The sequence below is a fragment of the Mobula birostris genome, chromosome 6 (genome assembly GCF_030028105.1).
Source record: "Mobula birostris isolate sMobBir1 chromosome 6, sMobBir1.hap1, whole genome shotgun sequence".
In the NCBI taxonomy this organism is placed as follows: Eukaryota; Metazoa; Chordata; class Chondrichthyes; order Myliobatiformes; family Myliobatidae; genus Mobula; species Mobula birostris.
Genome location: NC_092375.1, coordinates 32350306 through 32370913, shown reverse-complemented (window position 1 = coordinate 32370913; position 20608 = coordinate 32350306). Strand labels below are relative to the sequence as shown.

At 39.2% G+C, this 20608-nt stretch overlaps 1 protein-coding gene across 2 annotated transcripts in view; it reads left to right on the top strand.

The window, feature by feature from the left end:
- tbc1d23 (TBC1 domain family, member 23) overlaps positions 1–20608 on the top strand; it is a 109615-nt gene that overhangs the window by 2105 nt on the left and 86902 nt on the right. For both annotated transcript variants that reach the window (XM_072260132.1, XM_072260131.1), the window contains exon 2: positions 16665–16776. In XM_072260132.1, the coding sequence (XP_072116233.1) occupies positions 16665–16776 (112 nt within the window). The remainder of the gene's footprint in view (positions 1–16664; positions 16777–20608) is intronic.

Genomic DNA, 20608 nt, shown 5'->3' with positions numbered 1-20608 from the left:
CATTAACCCTTCACCTTTCCCCACTTCTTCCCATTATCACCATAGTTTCTTATCAGATTCTGGCACTGGTAGTCCTATTGTTCCAGCTTGTCATCCTCCAGCAGCTGCCTCCACCTTCATCTTTCCCTCCTCCCAATCTGTCTCCACCTGCCCTTTTTATCCCCGTCTCCCCTCACAGCAGCTGCTTGACCTGTTGAGTCCGTCTTTGGGTGTTTTCTGTTTCAGATTCCAGCATCTTCCAACCTCTCACTGAGGGGAAACAAAGTCTCACAACATTTCCTTTTGATTCTTGTGCCAATAATTCTCTTGTACTACATGCTATGGTTTTGGACATTCCACCAATTTAAATAGTTTCCCTCTCAATCTATTTGGTATGACCTCTTCATGATTTTAAGTACCTCTATCAGATCCTGTGGAAATATTACTTTCCATAGAGAACAATTCCAACTTCTCTAGTGTACAGTGTAGCTGAAGTCCCTCATTCTTACAATCATTTCATTAAACTATGATGTCCAGAACTGGCCTCAATAATCCAGTTTCAAGTAATGGTTTTATGGCAGTTTGTCATGGGGGCCCTAATTGTTTTGTTCTAACTGCCCCTTTTACATGCAGTTAGCTTTTCCAATGTAGTTACTCACTTTTTGGTTAATCCTGTGTCAAATATATTTTGTTGCTGAGACTCTATAACTGGATCTTCCTTAACATCAAAATAAAGTACTCAAATAGTACCTTTCCTTTTAATAAGTAAATCTCCTATTTCTATGATCATTACTCTTTTACCAAACAGAAGCAAAAAATCTTCAATGTGGGAACCACAAACTTATTGAATGGCTTATTTTTATTTAATAATATAATTTTACAGAGCAATGAAGGCAAGTAGTTGATTTGTACAATAAAAATATCCTTTTATTAAAAAATTGCAGAGAACTATGGAATTTAGAAAGGCACCTATGCACACAATTTTTTGTACTTCAAAAACTTACTTTTAAAAAAACTTGGTTATCAAAGTTGTGCCTGATGGTCCTTATAACCATTACAGCACGGAAACAGGCCATCTCAGCCCTTCTAGTCCTTGACCTCATTCATGCAGTATTTTCTTTAATTTTTGCATTTCATTTTATCTTGAAATTTAGACTCAAATCTTTTTTTAAATCAAGCACATATAACTGGGAAGTTTGTTTCCCTTCAACTGCAGATTTTAGTGCTAGAGTACATAAGAACATAATAAATAGGAGCAGGAGTAGGCCATCCAACCTATTGAGCCTGCCCCTCCATTCAATAAGATCATGGCTGATCTGTCCATAAACTCAGCTCCACCTACCTGCCTTTTCCCCATAACCCTTAATTCCCTTACCATGTAAAAACCTATCTAACTGTTTGTTAAATATATTTAGTGAGGAAGCCTCAACTGCTTCCCTGGGCAGAGAATTCCACAGATTCACCACTCTCTGGGAAAAACAGTTTCTCCTCATCTCCACCCTAAATCTTCTCCCCTGAACCTTGAGGCAATGTCCCCTAGTTCTAGTCTCACCTAGCAATGGAAACAACTTTCCTACTTGTCTATCCCATTCAAAATTTTGTATGTTGCTATAAGATCCCCTCTCATTCTTCTGAACTCCAGAAAGCATAGTCCCAGGTGACTCAATCTCTCCTCATAGGTTAAGCCTTTCATTGCTGGAATCAACCTGGTGAACCTCCTCTGCACTGCCTTCAAAGCCAATATATCCTTCCTCAAGTATGGAGACCAGAACTGCACACAGTACTCCAGGTGCAGTCTCACCAGTACCCTGTATAGTTGCAGCATGATCTCCCTGCTCTTGAATTCATTTCCTCTAGCAATGAAGGCCAACATTCCATTTGCCTTCTTAATAACCTGATGTATCTGCAAGCCAACTTTTTGCAATTCATGAACAAGCACTCCCACATTTGCTTAATTATCCACTCTGTATTTTCCAAGTCCTTTATCCTATTTCTCTTTAGTTTTAAGCAATTCACAAAAAGATCCACAACTCTTACAAGGTCTCTGACATACGATAAATCACTTCACTGAATTATGTGAGTGTTTTACCCTTCCAGTGGTGTATGAACCCTTCAAGTGACCAGAGTTCTTGAAACAAGAAAATTTGCTGCCTTTTATATCTGCACAGCATTTTGCAGTTCACTTGTTTTCACTTAACCTGCCATTGTTTTTTTAAAATTATAATTCAGTGATGTACAGTGTGAATCTGGTTATTTCTTTCATTTCCCCTTCAGGCAATCAATCCATTCTGCTTCCCTCTGTTGAGAACACCATCTGTGCATGTAGATGTTATTTTTGTCCAGACAAAGTTACTCTCAGCAAAAAGAATTGAGATGGATAGTCAAAATGTATTTTAGCCTTTCAAAGATATTAAAGCTGTTTTTGCAAAATGTCCTATTGATAACTGAACCCAAGATAACATGCAAATTGGTATTTTTATCCATTTCAATGCTAAAACCTGGTTCTGTCAAAAAAAATGAATGTTAACTGATGTCTGGGTTTTTTCCCCATTTTGTGTATCCTTATGGTAATTGCAGTCACGTCATTCTTAGGGTTTTTATTAAAATTGGGCACTGTGGTAGTGTAATGGTTAGTGCCACATTATTACGTATTGGGATGTCAGAGTTTGGAGTTCAATTCTGACATCATCTGTAAGGAGTTTGTACATACTCCCTGTGGAATGCATGGGTTTTCTATGGGTGCTCCAGTTTCCACCCACAGTCCAAAGATGTACCGGTTAGAAGGTTAATTGGTTATTGTAAGCTGTTCTCTGATCAGACTACTCTTAAATTGGGGGGCTGCTAGGTGGTGCAGCTCGAAGGGACGGAAGCACCTATTCCATGCTGTATCTCAAATAGATAAATAACATTGGCATATACAATTTCTACTGAAGGAACAAGCAACTCTGCATTAGGAAATTCCACTTTTTGTGTCTTTCTGAAATCTACATCATTTCAAAAGTCTCATTTGTTGTAATTCTGCAACATTCTGTTTTTGTGGCTTTTTAACGAAGCAGTTAGAATCAGAATCAGATTTATTATTGACTTGTGACATGAAATTTGTTTGGAAACAGTATAATGCAAAGGCAAAATTATAAATCACGAAATAAATATTGCAAAATCGTCATAACAAGGTAGTGTTCATGGGATGTTCAGGGAAGTAGCTGTTCCTAAATTGTTGTGAGAGTCTTCAGGCTCCTGTATCTCCTCCTTGCTGTTAGTATATGAGATTAACAAGAAAGTTGTTCAAATTTACTTTTTCTTGGGTGAGACCTGGTTGGTGGTGTAGTAGTGGCATCACTGTCGGACTTCAGGATGAAAGGTTCTGAGTTCGAATCCAGCCGACTCCCCTGCACGCTTTCCATCCACGCTGGGTTAGGAGCTGGTGATCTCTTAGGAAACTCACCTGGCAGAAGGCAATGGTAAACCACTGCTGTAACTTGCCTCGGACGCGGTTCCTCACTACGTCAGAGAGGCGTGAAGGGAAATCGTCCGCTAACCAGTGAAACGCCAGATGTGACGTACCTTACCTTTCCTTTCCTTTAGTACCAGTGAGCAATTTTCTCTGAAATTTGCATGAACAGTATTTAAGCTCTAAATTACAACAGTTAAAAGCATGACACGACTGTTGATAAACTAAACAAATAGGATTTATGCATGCTTCAGTCCACTTTCCTTGAAACATCAATTTTTAATGTTATGAAGCCTGGACCATTCACATTTCCTTCTTGTTTTTGGCTTGGTTATAGTCTTAATATAGCTACTACTTTATACGGTATGCTTTATTTTCTGCAGTTGTTGCACATTGTTTAAAATCCACAGTTGTGTCCTTCGCTTTTTCACTTCCAATTTTCTCTTCAATAGATTTATGAATCTACCCATTCTTTCCCATGACACTCTGGTTAAAAAATAATATGGTCCCACAATAGTTGAAAACGCAGTCATATATTTCTTGGTATGCCCACAACACTATTAAATACTTATTGGTATGAAAATTGTGGATGATTACTACAAGAAGGCGAAGAGTTATAACAAGCCTTTATAGTACCGATTGTAAGCAAGGGAATTCAATTAAAAAAAATTGTCAGGACTCATAACACATAACATTTTTCTGAGATATGGCACAGCCATAATTGGTAGTGGAGTGATAGCCCATTAAATGTGACCACTGTGATGCTTCTTGAGGCCAGTGATAAATGGCATATTGGGTCACCCATTATTCCATGCTGAATTTTTGAATCCAATGAGTCTTTAATAATATTTCCATGATACAATCATCCTGGTTGCCTCCATTCTTGTATATGTTTTCTTCATGACTCTTGACCTATACACTCTTGTATGCTTCTCTTTGGGGTGTCAGCTATCTGATATATCCCATTGCTTTACGCTTTTTTCGTTATTCAATAGTTCTGGCTCTGTTTCAATGCATCTCTCAATTAATATGCTTTGTTGTTACACAAGCTCTTTGTCTAATCTGTCCTTGCTTGGCCCTTTCTCCTGCAATATTTGACCAAATATCTTATGATATCTTGTGGACAAGTCACACTCAGCCTATCATAATATTGATAAAATTGAATATATGTGAGAATACTGCCATAACCAACAAGGACTTATTCCCAATAGCTATGATTTGTTTCAGTACCCAATAATTCCAAAATTCAATGAACAGCAGTGTGTTTTAGCGCCACAATTTGCTCTTGTTGATACTGTTGCCTGTGTAAAATTGTTGTCATTATTGCTTATAATATAAATCGAATTGTAAGTATTGAGGGAGCCACATTCGGTGCAGTGGAAGCTGTCACAGGCTGGAGGGTATTACAGTGAGGAGTCCTGTTCTAACATTGCCACATCATGTATTCGCTGTCTGCTTGGTTGCTACTTCAGCCAACTATTAGCGTTGTTCCTAGTTTGCACTACAGTCACTCTTATCTAGCCTTAACTCAGATTAAACTGAGATATATACAACCTTGACATCTTGTTAAACCCTGAGCTGCAAACTTCACGTTCACTTTGTCAGCTGTGCAGCTTGTTGACACAGTGGCAGCTGCACCTGCATGTGTCCTTACCAGTGCTGTTCCAATGTATATCAGAATCAGATTTAATATCACCAGCATAACTTTATGGCAGGAGTACAGTGAAATACTTGATAAAAAAACTGAGTTACATTTTTAATATATAATAACGTTAAAATAAATAGTGCAGAAAAACAGGTTACAAAGTAGTAGTGTTCATGAGTTCAATGTCCATTTAGCAATTGGATGGCAGAGAGGAAGAATCTATTCCTGAATCGCTGCGTGTGTGTTTCAGGCTTCTGTACCTCCATCCCGACGGTAACAATGTGGAGAGTGCATGTCCTGGGTGGTGGGGATTCTTAATGATGGACGCCACCTTCCTAAGGCACAAATCCTTGAACATGTCTTGGACACTATGGAGGCTAGTACCCATGATGGAGCTGACTAATTTTACAAGTTTCAGTAACTTATTTCGATCTTGTGCAATAGCACCCCCCCCCCATACCAAACAGTGATGCCGCCAGTCAGAATGCTGATCAATGATTTTGTCACATCCTGGTTCAATTAATCCAATAACTTTCTTAATCTAGCAATTCAGCTTCTCTCATGGGTAGCTGATGTACCTGTTGAAACACAAATCTAACATATTGTAACATTCATGCCCTTTGATTAATTGGCTTGCTGTTCCCAGACCTGGTGATGCAAATTCTCATCCCCACTTTATATTTTGAATTATCCTTGTAACTTAATGCAATTTGTTGTCTTCTGACTCTGCTCTGTGTCATCTCTTTCTCCCCCGGGGCAGGAGAATTTACTACCACCAAAACTATGACCATTTGTTAATGTGCCATTGGGCAGTCTGTGTGGTAAATTTTTAATGTAAATGTAGGTTATTTCTTTTCCTTCCTTAAACTGACAACTTGTGTTATGCAATTATTCTACGGGCTTTGGTGGCCATTGGTATCTTATGAATCTAAAACAGCGGTCCCCAACCACCGGGCTGCGAAGCATGTGCTACTGGGCTGCGAGGAAACGATATGATTTGTCCATATGAGTCAGCTGCAGCTTTCCTTACTCCCTGTCACGGCCACTGTTGAGCTTGAACACACGTGAGGTCATTACCCGCGCGTCATCTATGTCAGCGTGAGAAGAAGATCAACTCCTCGAGATTGCAAATGATGGCGGGCTGAAAAGTATGTTTGACATAACATCTCTGCTGGCATTCTGGATCAAAGTCAAGGCTAAATATCCTGAAATAGCCACAAAAGCACTGAAAACGTTGCTTCCATTTCCAACATATTTGCAAAGCGGGCTTTTCTGCAATGAATGAAACAAAAACTAAATTGCGGAATAGACTGTACATAAGGAACCCCCTTCGAGTATCGCTGTCTCCCATCACCCCTCGATGGCAGATGGAGTTCAACCCAGAGAAGTGTGAGGTGGTACACTTTGGAAGGATAAACTCCAAGGCGGAATACAAAGTAAATGGCAGGATACTTGGTAGTGTGGAGGAGCAGAGGGATCTCAGGGTACATGTCCACAGATCTCTGAAAGTTGCCTCACAGGTGGATAGGGTAGTTAAGAAAGCTTATGGGGTGTTAGCTTTCATAAGTCGAGGGATAGAGTTTAAGAGTCGCGATGTAATGATGCAGCTCTGTAAAACTCTGGTTAGGCCACACTTGGAGTACTGTGTCCAGTTCTGGTCACCTCACTATAGGAAAGATGTGGAAGCATTGGAAAGGGTACAGAGGAGATTTACCAGGATGCTGCCTGGTTTGGAGAGTATGCATCATGATCAGAGATTAAGGGAGCTAGGGCTTTGCTCTTTGGAGAGAAGGAGGACGAGAGGAGACATGATAGAGGTGTACAAGATAATAAGAGGAATAGATAGAGTGGATAGCCAGCGCCTCTTCCCCAGGGCACCACTGCTCAATACAAGAGGACATGGCTTTAAGGTAAGGGGTGGGAAGTTCAAGGGGGATATTAGAGGAAGGTTTTTTACTCAGAGAGTGGTTGGTGCATGGAATGCACTGCCTGAGTCATTGGAGGCAGATACACTAGTGAAGTTTAAGAGACTACTAGACAAGTATATGGAGGAATTTAAGGTGGGGGGCTTATACGGGAGGCAGGGTTTGAGAGTCAGCACAACATTGTGGGCCGAAGGGCCTGTACTGTGCTGTACTGTTCTATGTTCTATGGCACCGTCTTGTTGCAGGGAACAAGTACTCAGCCTAGGGCTCCCACTGATTCAGCGATATTGGTGTGTTGCAACGATTTTATATGTTCATACGGGGAAAATATATCCAAACGTTACTTAAAATGTTATGATATTGACTTGTAAGTGACTTATATAACCATATAACAATTACAGCTCGGAAACAGGCGATCTCTGCCCTTCTAGTCCGTGCCGAACGCTACTCTCACCTAGTCCCACCGACCTGCACTCAGCCCATACCCTCCATTCCTTTCCTGTCCATATACCTATCCAACTTTTCTTTAAATGATAATATCGAACCTGCCTCTACCACTTCTACTGGAAGTTCATTCAACACTTACTTCAAGCTCCCCTGATAACTGACTTATCACTATATTCATGCGAGGAAAATATGCACTGTGTGTTTAATATTAAATTCGTTAGATAAACCCTTTTAGAAACGAAATTGAGTGTATTAGCCACTTATCACCTATACTCCAGTCGTGTAACACTCTACCCCCCCCCCAAACAGAATCGCCAGAAACTATTTGTAGGAAAAAAATCGGCATATACACACATGCGCATAGGTGTCCGCATGGTCGTGGTAGTCTTTCTTGGGCTAAACACAATGTATTTGACTGCTACTCTTGTCCGTTGGCAACCCTACCCCCCCCCCCCCCCCCGACCGGCTAGTCCGCAAGAATATTGTCAATAATAAACCGGTCCGCAGTGCAAAAAGGGTTGGGGACCCTGATCTAAAAGATGAGTGATACAAAGTTACTCAACCACATAGGTGAGGTCATTACAATGGAGCATTTACTACTTGAATATAACTCACAATTTGTCATCGGTATTCCCAAGTCTGCCAGCATCATTTATTTTGCCTTCCTACTACTTCAGATGAGTATTTCCTGGGAAGAAGGAGAGAAGAATGTTTCGTTGCATAACATTTAATGTTGGGTGTGAAAATATTTCTTCCAGCTAAATATTTCAAATCTATTTTCTTTGGTTTCTACTACAAGCGCTGCTTCCACATTCAAGTTTGAGACTGAACCAGACAGCCTTCAGTTTAATAGTCTCATTGGATTCCAAAGTTACCTTTATAAATACACTCACTGGCTCCTGGTTAAACAATTTGATGTAAACTTTCCCTTTCATAGTCATAGAAAACACAGTAACAGGTCCTTCAGCCCATCTAGCTAATGCTGAACAATTTGTACGGCCTACTCCCAGCGACCTGCACCAGGAACATACCGTTTACCATACCAGGAGCAACTTCATTTTCAAGTTGTTCTGTGATCTTGCTGCTCCTTTGCGATTTCTTCCAGCATCACATTTCTTACAGGTATCTATACTCTTTTGAGATTATAGACTTTTGATAGTCTCTGAAATCATTTGCTGGACTGTTGCAACCAAGCTTTGAAATGGAATTGGAGACTGTGTTTACTTATGCTCCTGGAAAGAACCTTTGAATATTTTGCTATTGTAAAGATGCTGTGCAAATATGAGTTGTTGCATCTGTTAGTGATTACTAATTGTTACTCTTTTCTTGGGCCTTTTTCTTCTTGCTGCCTCCAATTCCTTTTAGCCTGAATGGGTATCCTGTTCAGACTAGAACCAAACTTGAAACATTCTTTAATTATCAAAAAGCTGCAGAGGCTAGAAACAGAAATAAGAACAGAAAATGGTGGAAACATGCAGCAAATCAGACAGCATGAGAAGCGGAGTTTTTGTTTCATTTCTTCTGTCAGAACTCAAAATGTGACAAAGCAAGCTAGGTTTAAGTTCCAAAGAGGTTGTGGGAGTAATAGATGGGACAAAGGGAGTATGTCTGGTAGGTGGTCAGGTTTTTTGAAGTAATTCTGAAGTTTACAAGGTGTCTGGTTAATAAATTAGTATGCACAACTGGGGGCCAAGAAAGCAAATAGGTATGTGTAAAGTTGTGAAATGCAGCTAAGCATTGTTGCTGAACCTGAAGCCAAACACATTCCAGAAATGTCCATATCAGGTAGTGTCTGTGGAAAGACAAAAACATCCGATCTCATCTTACAGATGGATAATTTGCAAATGAACTGGCTCATTTCAATACAAACTAAAAAAGGAAATTATTTGAAATAGTTGAATTCAGTAGGAAGACTTGAAAGCTCCAATGTGCCAAAACAGAAGATAAAATTATAGAAACATAGAAAACCTACAGCACAATACAGGCCTTTCAGCCCACAAAGTTGTGCCGAACATGTCCCTACCTTAGAAGTTACTAGGCTTACCCATAGCCCTCTATTTTTCTAAGTTCCATGTACCAATCCAAAAGTCTCTTAAAAGACCCTGTCATATCCGCTTCCACCACCGTTGCCGGCAGCCTATTCCATGCACTCGCCACTCTCTGCGTAAAATAAAACTTACCCCTGACATCTCGTCTGTACCTACTCCCCAGCACCTTAAACCTGTGTCCTCTTGTGCAACCATTTCAGCCCTGGGAAAAAAGCCTCTGACTATCCACACAATCGATGCCTCTCATCATCTTATACACCTCTATCAGGTCACCTCTCATCCTCGTCGCACCATGGAGAAAAGGCCAAGTTCACTCAACCTGTTTTCGTAAGGAATGCTCCCCAATCCAGGCAACATCCTTGTAAATCTCCTCTATACCCTTTCTATGGCTTCCACATCCTTCCTGTAGTGAGGTAACCAGAACTGAGCACAGTACTCCAACTGGGGTCTGACCAGGGTCCTCTATAGCTGCAACATTACCTCTCGGCTCCTAAATTCAATTCCACGATTAATGAAGGCCAATACACCGTATACCTTCTTAACCACGGAGTCAACCTGCGCAGCTGCTTTGAGTGTCCTATGGACTCGGACCCCAAGATGCCTCTGATCTTCCACACTGCCAAGAGTCTTACCATTAATACTATATCCTGCCATCATATTTGACCTACCAAAATGAACCACCTTATACTTATCTGGGTTGAACTCCATCTGCCACTTCTCAGCCTAGTTTTACATTCTATCAATGTCCCGCTGTAACCTCTGACAGCCCTCCACACTATCCACAATACCTCCAACCTTTGTGTCATCAGTAAACTTACTAACCCATCCCTCCACTTCCTCATCCAGGTCATTTATAGAAATCACGAAGTGTAAGGATCCCAGAACAGATCCCTGAGGCACACCACTAGTCACTGACCTCCATGTAGAACTTGACCTGTCTACAACCACTCTTTGCCTTCTGAGGGCAAGCCAGTTCTGGATCCACAAACCAATGTCCCCTTGGATCCCATGCCTCCTTACTTTCTCAATAAGCCTTCGATGAGGTACCTTATCAAATGCCTTGCTGAAATCCATATACACCACATCTACTGCTCTACCTTCATCAATATGTTTAGTCACATCCTCAAAAAATTCAGTCAGGCTCGTAAGACACGACCTGCTCTTCACAAAGCCATGCTGACTATTCCTAATCATATTATACCCCTCCAAATGTTCATAAATTCTGCCTCTCAGGATCTTCTCCATCAGCTTACCAACCACTGAAGTAAGACTCACTGGTCTATAATTTCCTGGGCTATCTCTACTCCCTTTCTTGAATAAAGGAACAACATCCGCAACCCTCCAATCCTCCGGAACCTCTTCCATCCCCATTGATGATTCAAAGCTCATCGCCAGAGGCTCAGCAATCTCCTCCCTCGCCTCCCACAGTAGCCTGGGTTACATCTCATCCGGTCCCGGAGACTTATCCAACTTGATGCTTTCCAAAAGCGCCAGCACATCCTCTTTCTTAATATCTACATGCTCAAGCTTTTCAGTCTGCTGCAAGTCATCACTATAATCACCAAGATCCCTTTCTATAGTGAATACTGAAGTGAAGTATTCATTAAGTACCTCTGCTATTTCCTCTGGTTCCATACACACTTTCCCACTGTCACAGTTGATAGGTCCTATTCTTTCACGTCTTATCCTCTTGCTCTTCACATTCTTGTAGGATGCCTTGGGGTTTTCCTTAATCCTGCCCGCCAAGGCCTTCTCATGGCCCCTTCTGGCTCTCCAAATAATTTCCTTTTTAAGCTCCTTCCTGTTAGCCTTATAATCTTCTGGATCTCTTAACATTACCTAGCCCTCTGAACCTTTTGTAAGCTTTTCTTTAGGTTGGCTAAAAATTAATTCTGTACTCAACAGAACATTAACAATTATTTTTGTAGTATTACATCTCCAACTTACTGATCACACTAACATACCGTGAGCTGTAGATTTAATCATTTTTATGCAGGGGTTCTCTGAGACCTGAAAATTATTTAAAGGGTTCCTCCAAGGCAAAAAAAGGGTTGAGAAAGGCTGCCTGAAATGTTTATTTGAGATCCTAAATGGTGGGAAGGAGTGAAGTTAAAGGACAGGTTTTGCAGGAGTGGTTTGTGGAGATGCAATGAGTCAGGAAGAGAATGATCGTATTAGAAAGTAGTGTACCTGATGGTAGAATCCCTCTTAAGATAGTGTAAAATGAATCTCAGGTTTGTATATGGTGAAATATATGAACTGTGATAATAACTTTACTTTGAACTTTGTTATAAAAAACATTTTATTGAGCGAGAAGGCTGCTGGAATGAAAAGCTGATAAGAGACCAATGTCCTTGTTCTAGCGAGGAAAGAGAAGATGAAAACAAAGTGCGGGGAATGGAGTATGAGCAAGGTTGAGAGCCATGAAAATTACGAAACCGGGAAGCCAGAGTGAAGAAAAAAGGAAGACTCTTCAGAAGCACTTGTGTGCAAATCCTTCAGAACAGTTACAGAAGAGATGGAAAAATTGGAAAATGAAATATTCTTCTGAGAAGCATTGTGGGCGATGCAATCAAGATAATTATGTGAGCTAGTGGACTTCTAATGGATACAGTGCTGTCCAATCTGCTTTATTTATCTAGCACTTTCTGCTTTTAATGCTAGACTCCGTTAGTGGTTTTCTCTGTGAAGCTCAGCCTGGTTTTGCTCCCCATATAATTTAACATTTCTCTTTTAACAGTATCTTTTAACAACCTTACTGGAGTTCTTTGAGGATATAACGGTAGAGAGGAACAGATGGACATTATTTACTTGGATTTCCAGAAGGCATTTGATCAGGTGCCACATAAAAGACGTTCATAAGATAAGAATGCATCGAGTTGGGGGTGATGTATTAGTATGGATGGGGGATTGGTTAACCAATAGAATTGGGATACATGGGTGATTTTCTGGTTGGCAGTCAGTGGTGAGCAGTGTGCCACAGGAGTCAGTACTGGATCCCTAACTGTTCACCATATACATTAACAATCATGAGGAGGAGACTGAGTGCAGTGTATCTAAGTTTGCTGATTATACTAAATTGAGTGGAAAAGCAAACACTGCAGAGGATATGGAGAGTCTGCAGAGGGATATAGATAGGTTAAGTAAGTGGGTAAGGGTCTGGTAGATGGAGTACAATGTTGGTAAATGCTAGGTCATCCACTTTGGAAGGAAAAATGGAAGATCAGATTATTTAAATGGTAGAAAATTGCAGCATGCTGCTGTGCAGAAGGACTTGGGAGTGCTTGTGCATGAATCACAAAAGGTTGGTTTGCAGATGGAGCGGCTATCAAGAAGGCAAATGGAATGTTGGCCTTCATTGCTAGAGGGATTGAATTTAAGAGCGAGGAGGTTATGCTGCAACTGTACAGGGTACTGGTGAGGCCACATCTGGAGTACTGCATGCAGTTCTGCTCTCCTTACTTGAGGAAGGATATACTAGCTTTGGAGGCGGTGCAGAGGAGGTTCACCAGTATGATTCCAGAGATGAGGGGGTTGGACTATGAGGTAAGATTGAATCGCCTGGGACTGTACTCACTGGAATTCAGAAGAATGGGAGGAGATCTTATAGAAACATTAACATTATGAAAGAGATAGATAAAATAGAGGCAGGTAAATTGTTTCCACTGATAGGTGAGCCTAGAACTAGGGGACATAGCCTCAAGATTCAGGGGAGTAAATTTAGGATGGAGATGAGGAGGAACTGCTTTTCCATAGTGGTGAATCTGTGGAATTCTCTGCCCCCAATGAAGCAGTAGAGGCTACCTCAGTAAGTATATTTAAGACAAGGTTGGATAGATTTTTGCATAGTAGTGGAGTTAAGGGTTCTAGGGAAAAGGTGGAGATGATCAGATCAGCCATGATCTTATTGAATGGCAGAGCATGCTCAACAGGCTGGGTGGTCTACTCCTGCTCCTACTTCTTAAGTTCTTATGTTCTTATTCAAAGTATTTGTTATTCTAAGATTCTTGATCAGAATCTTTTAATGGCAACATCTGTTTAAAGAGAAATTGCAGCATTCATTGGAAATGTATTAATGCATAAGTGACTGATCGTTGGAGGCACATTCAGTGAAAGTAAAGAAATTCACAGCAATGTGGGAGTTCTTTGGCTTTCAGAAAGAGTACTTCAAAATAAATCTGCTTCCTTTTTCATTGACTTTTCAAAGCTTCAAATACCTAGCTGCTTTTATACTGAAAGATTCAATAGGTGCTGTCCCTAATTGTTCCCTGTGACAGAACAATTCATGGTTCATCAACTTGTAGGGAAAAATGAATCTTACTGTATTTTGCAGGCTTCCTCCAGCACATTCTTGGGTTGTGTTGATTGTTAATGCACGCTAGAAATTTCACTATGTTTCAATGTGCAAGTAATAAATAAATACAGATAATCTAAATCGCATTGAAATTTGTATACTCAATCAACTATTATTCATTATAACAAAATTCTTCATAAATGATTTTGGTGAAATATTCTCTTGATGTGAGTTGTGGTTGAAATTGCTCCAGTATCTTAAAATTCAGGTAATCATGGTTCCTCACTGATAAATTTGCATTAACAGTGTGGTTTTAATGCTCTTCCCTAAAATGTATGTAAAACCACACGCTGTGCACTATGCCCTAATGCTTACTTTGTAAAGTTGTTGTTGCATCTTTGTTCTATATTTTTGCCAATATCCACAAAACCCAAAGATACTATAGACTTGTTTTGCAGTGTTGAGTTTTTGTCTATTTCCCTTGTCTTCATCGAAAGCTATACAAAGCAAACTTATTAATCAGAACTGTCCTATAGTTGTCAGGCATTTAAGGACGTGTACTTGTATTCTTGGTTTTAATCTCGATCCTTCAACAACTTAATCTCGATTATGCACTGCAATATATAATTGTGAGTGAAAGTTTATTCTCACCTTATTCTGTGCAGTAAATAACAGCTGCCACTTTTCTATATCTTTCCACCTACATTCAACTGCAAATTTTTATCATCAGAGTCATACAACACAAATACAGGTTTCTTGGCCCACCATATCCATACCAGCCTTTTGCCTATCCATCTAATCCCATTTCAGACATCCCACCTCTCCTGGAACTTCCGAGAGTCTCCCACATATTAGTAATGACTCCCTGATGCCCACAAATTATATACAATATCACGGAAATCAATTTTTTTGAGAGCGAGTGAGAGAAAAGCAAGAGAGAGCGCGAGAGCGACCACGAGAGAGAGCGAGAGAGAAAGCAAACGAGAGCGCTTGAGAGCACGCGAGCGACCACGAGAGAGAGAGAGAGAGAGAGAGTGCGCCACTGCAGAGTGTTCCAAAAAAAAACGTACGTCACCCCAGACTACACTAAAGTGTACCCCTACCTAATAGGGATCAAAATGATGACAGTGTTGCTCGCTGCACTGTTTGCAACAGTGACTTTTCTATTGCCCATGGTGGGTTAAGACTGTAAAAGAAATGTTGAGGTGAGTTTAACAGGTGTCATTCGTTCATTGGCATAGCTAACGTTATTTAAACTAGCTGGCCAGCTGCTAAGGAGCTACTTTATTGCAGACATCCCACCTCTCCCGGAAGTCTCCCGCAATTGATGGTGCTACCTCCCTGAAATGAGTTTTTGCAGGGTGGGATGTCTGCCATTTACCTCAATTAGATTTGAATCCTGCGAGTGCCTGTGTCTAAATGCATGATAAATGTACTGACTATCTGATCCTACCACATCGTCTGACGGCAGATATCAGCTATCTCTGAGTGTTAAAAACTTTTACTCAGAATCATTTGAATCTTCCATCTTGTTTTTGATGCCACTACTGTGGGGAAAAATGCTTTCTCTACTGAATCTATGCATACCTCTTTCAGGTCACCCCTCAGCCTCCTTTGCTCCAAGGAAAACGAATCAATCCTATTTACTCTGTCCCTTCCCCCCCTTAACTCAAGTTCTCCAGTCCGGGTAACATCGTGCTGAAACTCCTGTGTACTTTTTCCTTTAAACCTTCTATGTTCCATATGTGACTTGAAAATTTTTTGGCCACATTCTTCCAAGTTTAAATCAAGCTAGTATAATGTGAAATAATAATAGACTCAGCATTGGTTTCTTGCAACTTGGAAGCATGTCATCAAAAATTATTGATGTTGCATATGTAGCAGTGTGAGGCAGAAGAAAATAAGGAATACTCTATAATATTCATCAACAAAAAATGTAGATCTGCACATTGATCTGCATAATATATTAATGTGATTTGAGGATTAGTTAACAAGCGTACTTCAGAATGTAGACATAAGCATATCATTCTCGTGTTGGGAGGCTATGAGCAGAAGAGTGTCAAGGGGATTGGTGCATAGGACTTAGCTGTTCGCTTTTAATTTTAATGATTTGCATGAGGCGATCAGGTGTTACATATCCAGGTTTATTCTTGATGCAAGACTGAATGGCAATGTGAGTTGAGAGTGTGGAGAGGATCTGGGAGATATGGACAAGGCTATGTCCATTGACAATATGGTGTGTGGAATGTAATGTGGAAAAATAGGCAGATTTTTTTAACTGGTGAGAAATTTAAAACTGTTTAGAGGTATCTAAGTGAAAATTAATTCCCATACAGAAAACAGTTCTTGTATTCCAAGTTGATGATAGTAGAAATAGCATTCATGGACTTTGATTTGCCACTGCCTTTCCACTCAAACAAACCAGAATTCTGTGTATGTGGAAAATAAGCATAAAAAAGAATGCTGGAAAGCTCTCAATGAACCAGACAGTGCTATAGAGAGAGCATCTTAAGAAAGGCTATAGAAATTGCCTCCGTTTAATTTCAAATACTACAAATGTATTTCCAGTTATATTTGCCATACACAATTGTTATAGCTTCTCAAATTTCAACATAAGAAATATGGTTTTATTTATTGTTCCAGCCACTTTCTAATCCTTACAAGTGACATTAATATTGGATTATATTCTTTTCTGCCACTTCTAAGTCAGCCAGTGCTAAAGTGTTGCAAGTATTGGTAAGATTAGTCTGCTGATAGTTTAATGTATTTCTACAGACTGAAATGAATCAATTATTCCTGATAAGTGTTCTAATTCCTATTAGTAAATCAAAGATCAGCTAAATAGTGAGTTGTTGATCTTTCACTTCTGTCTTAGGGATAAAGAACTAGCTGAAGCATTGGATGAAGGAGGTTGTGACTTGGAGACACTCAGAAGCATAATTCAAGGGCGATGCATACCTGCTGACCAAAGGGCCAAAGTGTGGAAGGTAAAAGCAAATGCTGCAGATATACAGCATTTTCAACTCAGAAGATTTTTAGAGCAGTTTGGCCATCTTGGAATGACTAAATCACTAATATAATCCATTTGGAGAAAATATTAAGCTTATTTTTAGAGCTTTCAGTATTTAAAAATGACTTCTGTTATAATTTGCTGATGGTGACAATGGGATAATCAGCTCTTTGATCATCATAAACATAACATTGCCCCAGTTCCTCTGCATAAATTTGCTGTTTGTTTTCTTCTAAATTATACACACCAGAAGAAAATACTTTTGATTCTCAAGATGTGTTGATGTGGTGATGGCCTCAATTTAGTGATTATGAAAGGGGTAGTAACATCAGAACTACTTATTATTATCCAGTGATTCATTCTAGAGCATAGGAATATATCAATCAGCCTAGCCAGGCTTACAAATAAAGAATGGTTATCTGGATGAAGTAGCTGATCATTTCCAAGTGACAGTGCTTTTGCTAGAGATTTCTGCTCTTGCATGACTAACATAAATTACACTTTATACTCTGTTTTCTGTGCTTCAGTTCAAATTTTGAAAAATAATGCATGGCTTTGTTCTCTCAAATTCATATATAAATGTATTCAGTTTGATTGCTTCAAATAATTAAAACATTCTTTCTGGTGGATGCATGAATGGTCTTGAGTCCGAAAAGCTGTCAAATATATTGGATTAATGTTGATTTAATATGTAATATTTCCTCTTCATTGGCAGAAGATGTCTCTTGTTAGTGTCCAGTTAGATTGCTGTGACTTGTGCAAAACTGAATAGTGACTGCAGAATTGCATTTAGGAAGGATATACAGCAGAAGGAAAACAGAGTAAAAAGGGGATTTAGCCCTTGTAATACAGAATGTTGGGGATGACTGAAACTTTAGAAATGTGAGAGAAAGTGAAAGGTGAGACATTTTTCTCTTGGAAGCAAAATATAGGCACATAATCTGAAAGTTTCGGATATGCCATTCAAGAGCAATGTTAGGAAACACATCTTCACTGAAAGGATATTAGAAATATGAAGGGACAAGATTCAAGTCATAAATTCATTACAGTGGAGAGGAACAAGATTCAGCCCAGGAATTCTATGGAGCCAATAATCCATTCACTCCGTGTCATGTAGATTGGAAACATTGCTAGTTTTAAGACAAGCAACATCGTCCTGAAACTTTGGTCCAGTATGACCCAGATGCCCTGTCCAAGCTAGTCCTGCTTGCCAGGGTTTGGCCCATATCCATTTAAACCTTTCCTATTTACGTACTTGTCCAAGTACCTCCTAAATGTTCTATGTACTTGCCTCACTATTATCCCGTAATCATTAATAGTATTTGTTTTCACCACTCTTGTATGCAACAAGTTCTAGACCATTTCCGCTCACTGTAAAAAATGTTCTTCCTCGCCTCCTCCCCTGTAATTATTATGCAAAACTTAAACTTGTGTTTCCCTTTCCTTTGTGCCATCAGATAATGAGAATAGTTCATTTTTTAAAAACCTTAGATCATTTTTTAAAAAATTCTAGAGCCTTGCAATATGGACTCTTCGTTCAGCTGGTAATGCCAATCAAAATGCCCATGTAAGCTAGTCCCATTGCCCACCTTTGGCCTATATCCCTTTAAAACTTTATTGTCCATGTACCTGTCTAAATACCCCTTAAATATTGTTAATGTACCTGTCTCAACCACTTCTTCCGGCAGCTCAATCCATATATGAGCATTCCTTTGGATGAACAATTTGCCCTTGAGGTTATTGTCAAATCTCTGCCCTTGAGCTTAAACCTATACCCTCTAGTTCTTGCTTCCATTGCCATGGGAAAAAAGATAGAAATGGAACAGTACAGCCTATAATGAACCCTTTAACCTACAAACGTACTTCAAGGTCAACATAACACTTCCTTCCCACAAAGCCTTCCATTTTTCTCTCATCCATGTACATATCTAAAGAGTTTCTTAAATGTTCCTAATGTATCTGACTCTACCCTCACCCTTAGCAGCGTGTTCCATGCACCCATCACTCACTGTAAAATAAAAATTCATACCTCTGACATTCCAGTGTACTTTTCTCTAATTACCTTAAGTACGTCCTCTTGTGTTAGCTATTGCAACCTTGGCAGAAAGGTATTGGCTGTTCATTGTCTGCCTCTTACCATTGTGTACACCTCCATCAAGTCACCTCTCATCCTCCTTTGCTCCAAAGAGAAAAGCCCTACTTCGCCCAACCTTATATGCTCTTTAATCCAGGCAGCATTTCTTCTTCACAAATGTGTATTTACCCGATGTATGCACCTCATGATTTTGTACTCCTCTAAGATCACCTTTCATTCTTTCTTTTTAAATCTTTTTATTGAATAAGTATACAAAAAGGTAAGCCATATAGGCACTAATACACTGTTAGAATATAATAAAATTACAGGAGATATTAATACAGATAAAAAAATGATACAAACAATGTAATTTAAACATAACAATAAGGTAACATAATAGTATACTAATTTTTATATATATATCAATAGAGAAAAGGAAAAAAAAACCCCAAAAAAACCCCCCCAAAAAAAAACCCACCGTGCAACTAAACTAAAAGCAAAGCAAAGCAATGGGCTAACTTGGAACCAAGTAGAGTTAAAGAACTTAAAATCACGTCCTCAAACCCAACCTCCATTAAAAACAGTAAAAAAAAACAAGAAGGGAATATAAATATGGAGCAAAAAAGAGAAGAAAAAAAAATTACATTAAATGAAAATATTGAATAAAAGATCTCCAGGTCTGTTCAAATTTAAGTGAGGAATCATAGAGATTGCTTCTAATTTTCTCCAAATTCAAGCATAATATCATCTGAGAAAACCAAAAAAAGGTAGTTGGAGCATTAAGCTCTTTCCAATGTTGTAAGATACATCTTTTCGCCATTAAAGTAAGAAATGCAATCATTCTACGGGCTGAAAGAGAAAGATTACTGGAAATTTTAGGTAATCCAAAGATAGCAGTAATAGGGTGAGGAGAGATATCTATATTCAATACCTTTTGAGATAATATTAAAAATGTCTCTCCAAAAAGTTTCCAGAGTAGGACAAGACCAAAACAGATGAGTTAAGGAGGCTATCTGCCCCGGACATCTATCACAAAAAGGATTAATATGAGAATAAAAACGAGCTAATTTATCTTTGGACATATGTGCTCTATGAACAACTTTAAATTGAATTAGGGAATGTTTAGCACAGATAGAGGAAGTATTGACTAATTGTAAGATCTGCCCCCAGTCATCCACGGAAATGATAGAACCCAATTCCTGTTCCCAATCTACCCTAATCTTATCAAATGCAGCTTTCCTAAGTTTCATAATAATATTATAAATCATAGCCGATGCACCTTTCTGACATGGATTAAGGTTAATTATAGTATCTAAAATATATGTAGGAGGAAGCATTGGAAAGGAAGAAAATATAGTACTTAGGAAATTTCTAACTTGTAGATATCTAGAAAAATGTATTCTTGATAAATTATATTTATTAGATAATTGTTCAAAAGACATAAGGGAACCATCTAAAAATAAATCCAAAAACCGTGAAATACCCTTAGTCTTCCAAATTTGAAAAGCACGATCTGTGAAAGAGGGAGGAAAAAATGTTACCTAAAATAGGAATCGCTAGCCCAAATTGGTTAAGATCAAAAAATTTTCTGAATTGAAACCAAATACGTAAGGTATATTTAACTATCGGGTTAGACACCTGTTTGAGGCGTTTCAAATCAAAAGGAAGAGAGGAACCTAAAATAGAGCCAAGTGTATAGCCCTGAACAGATTGTAATTCCATTGCTACCCATTTA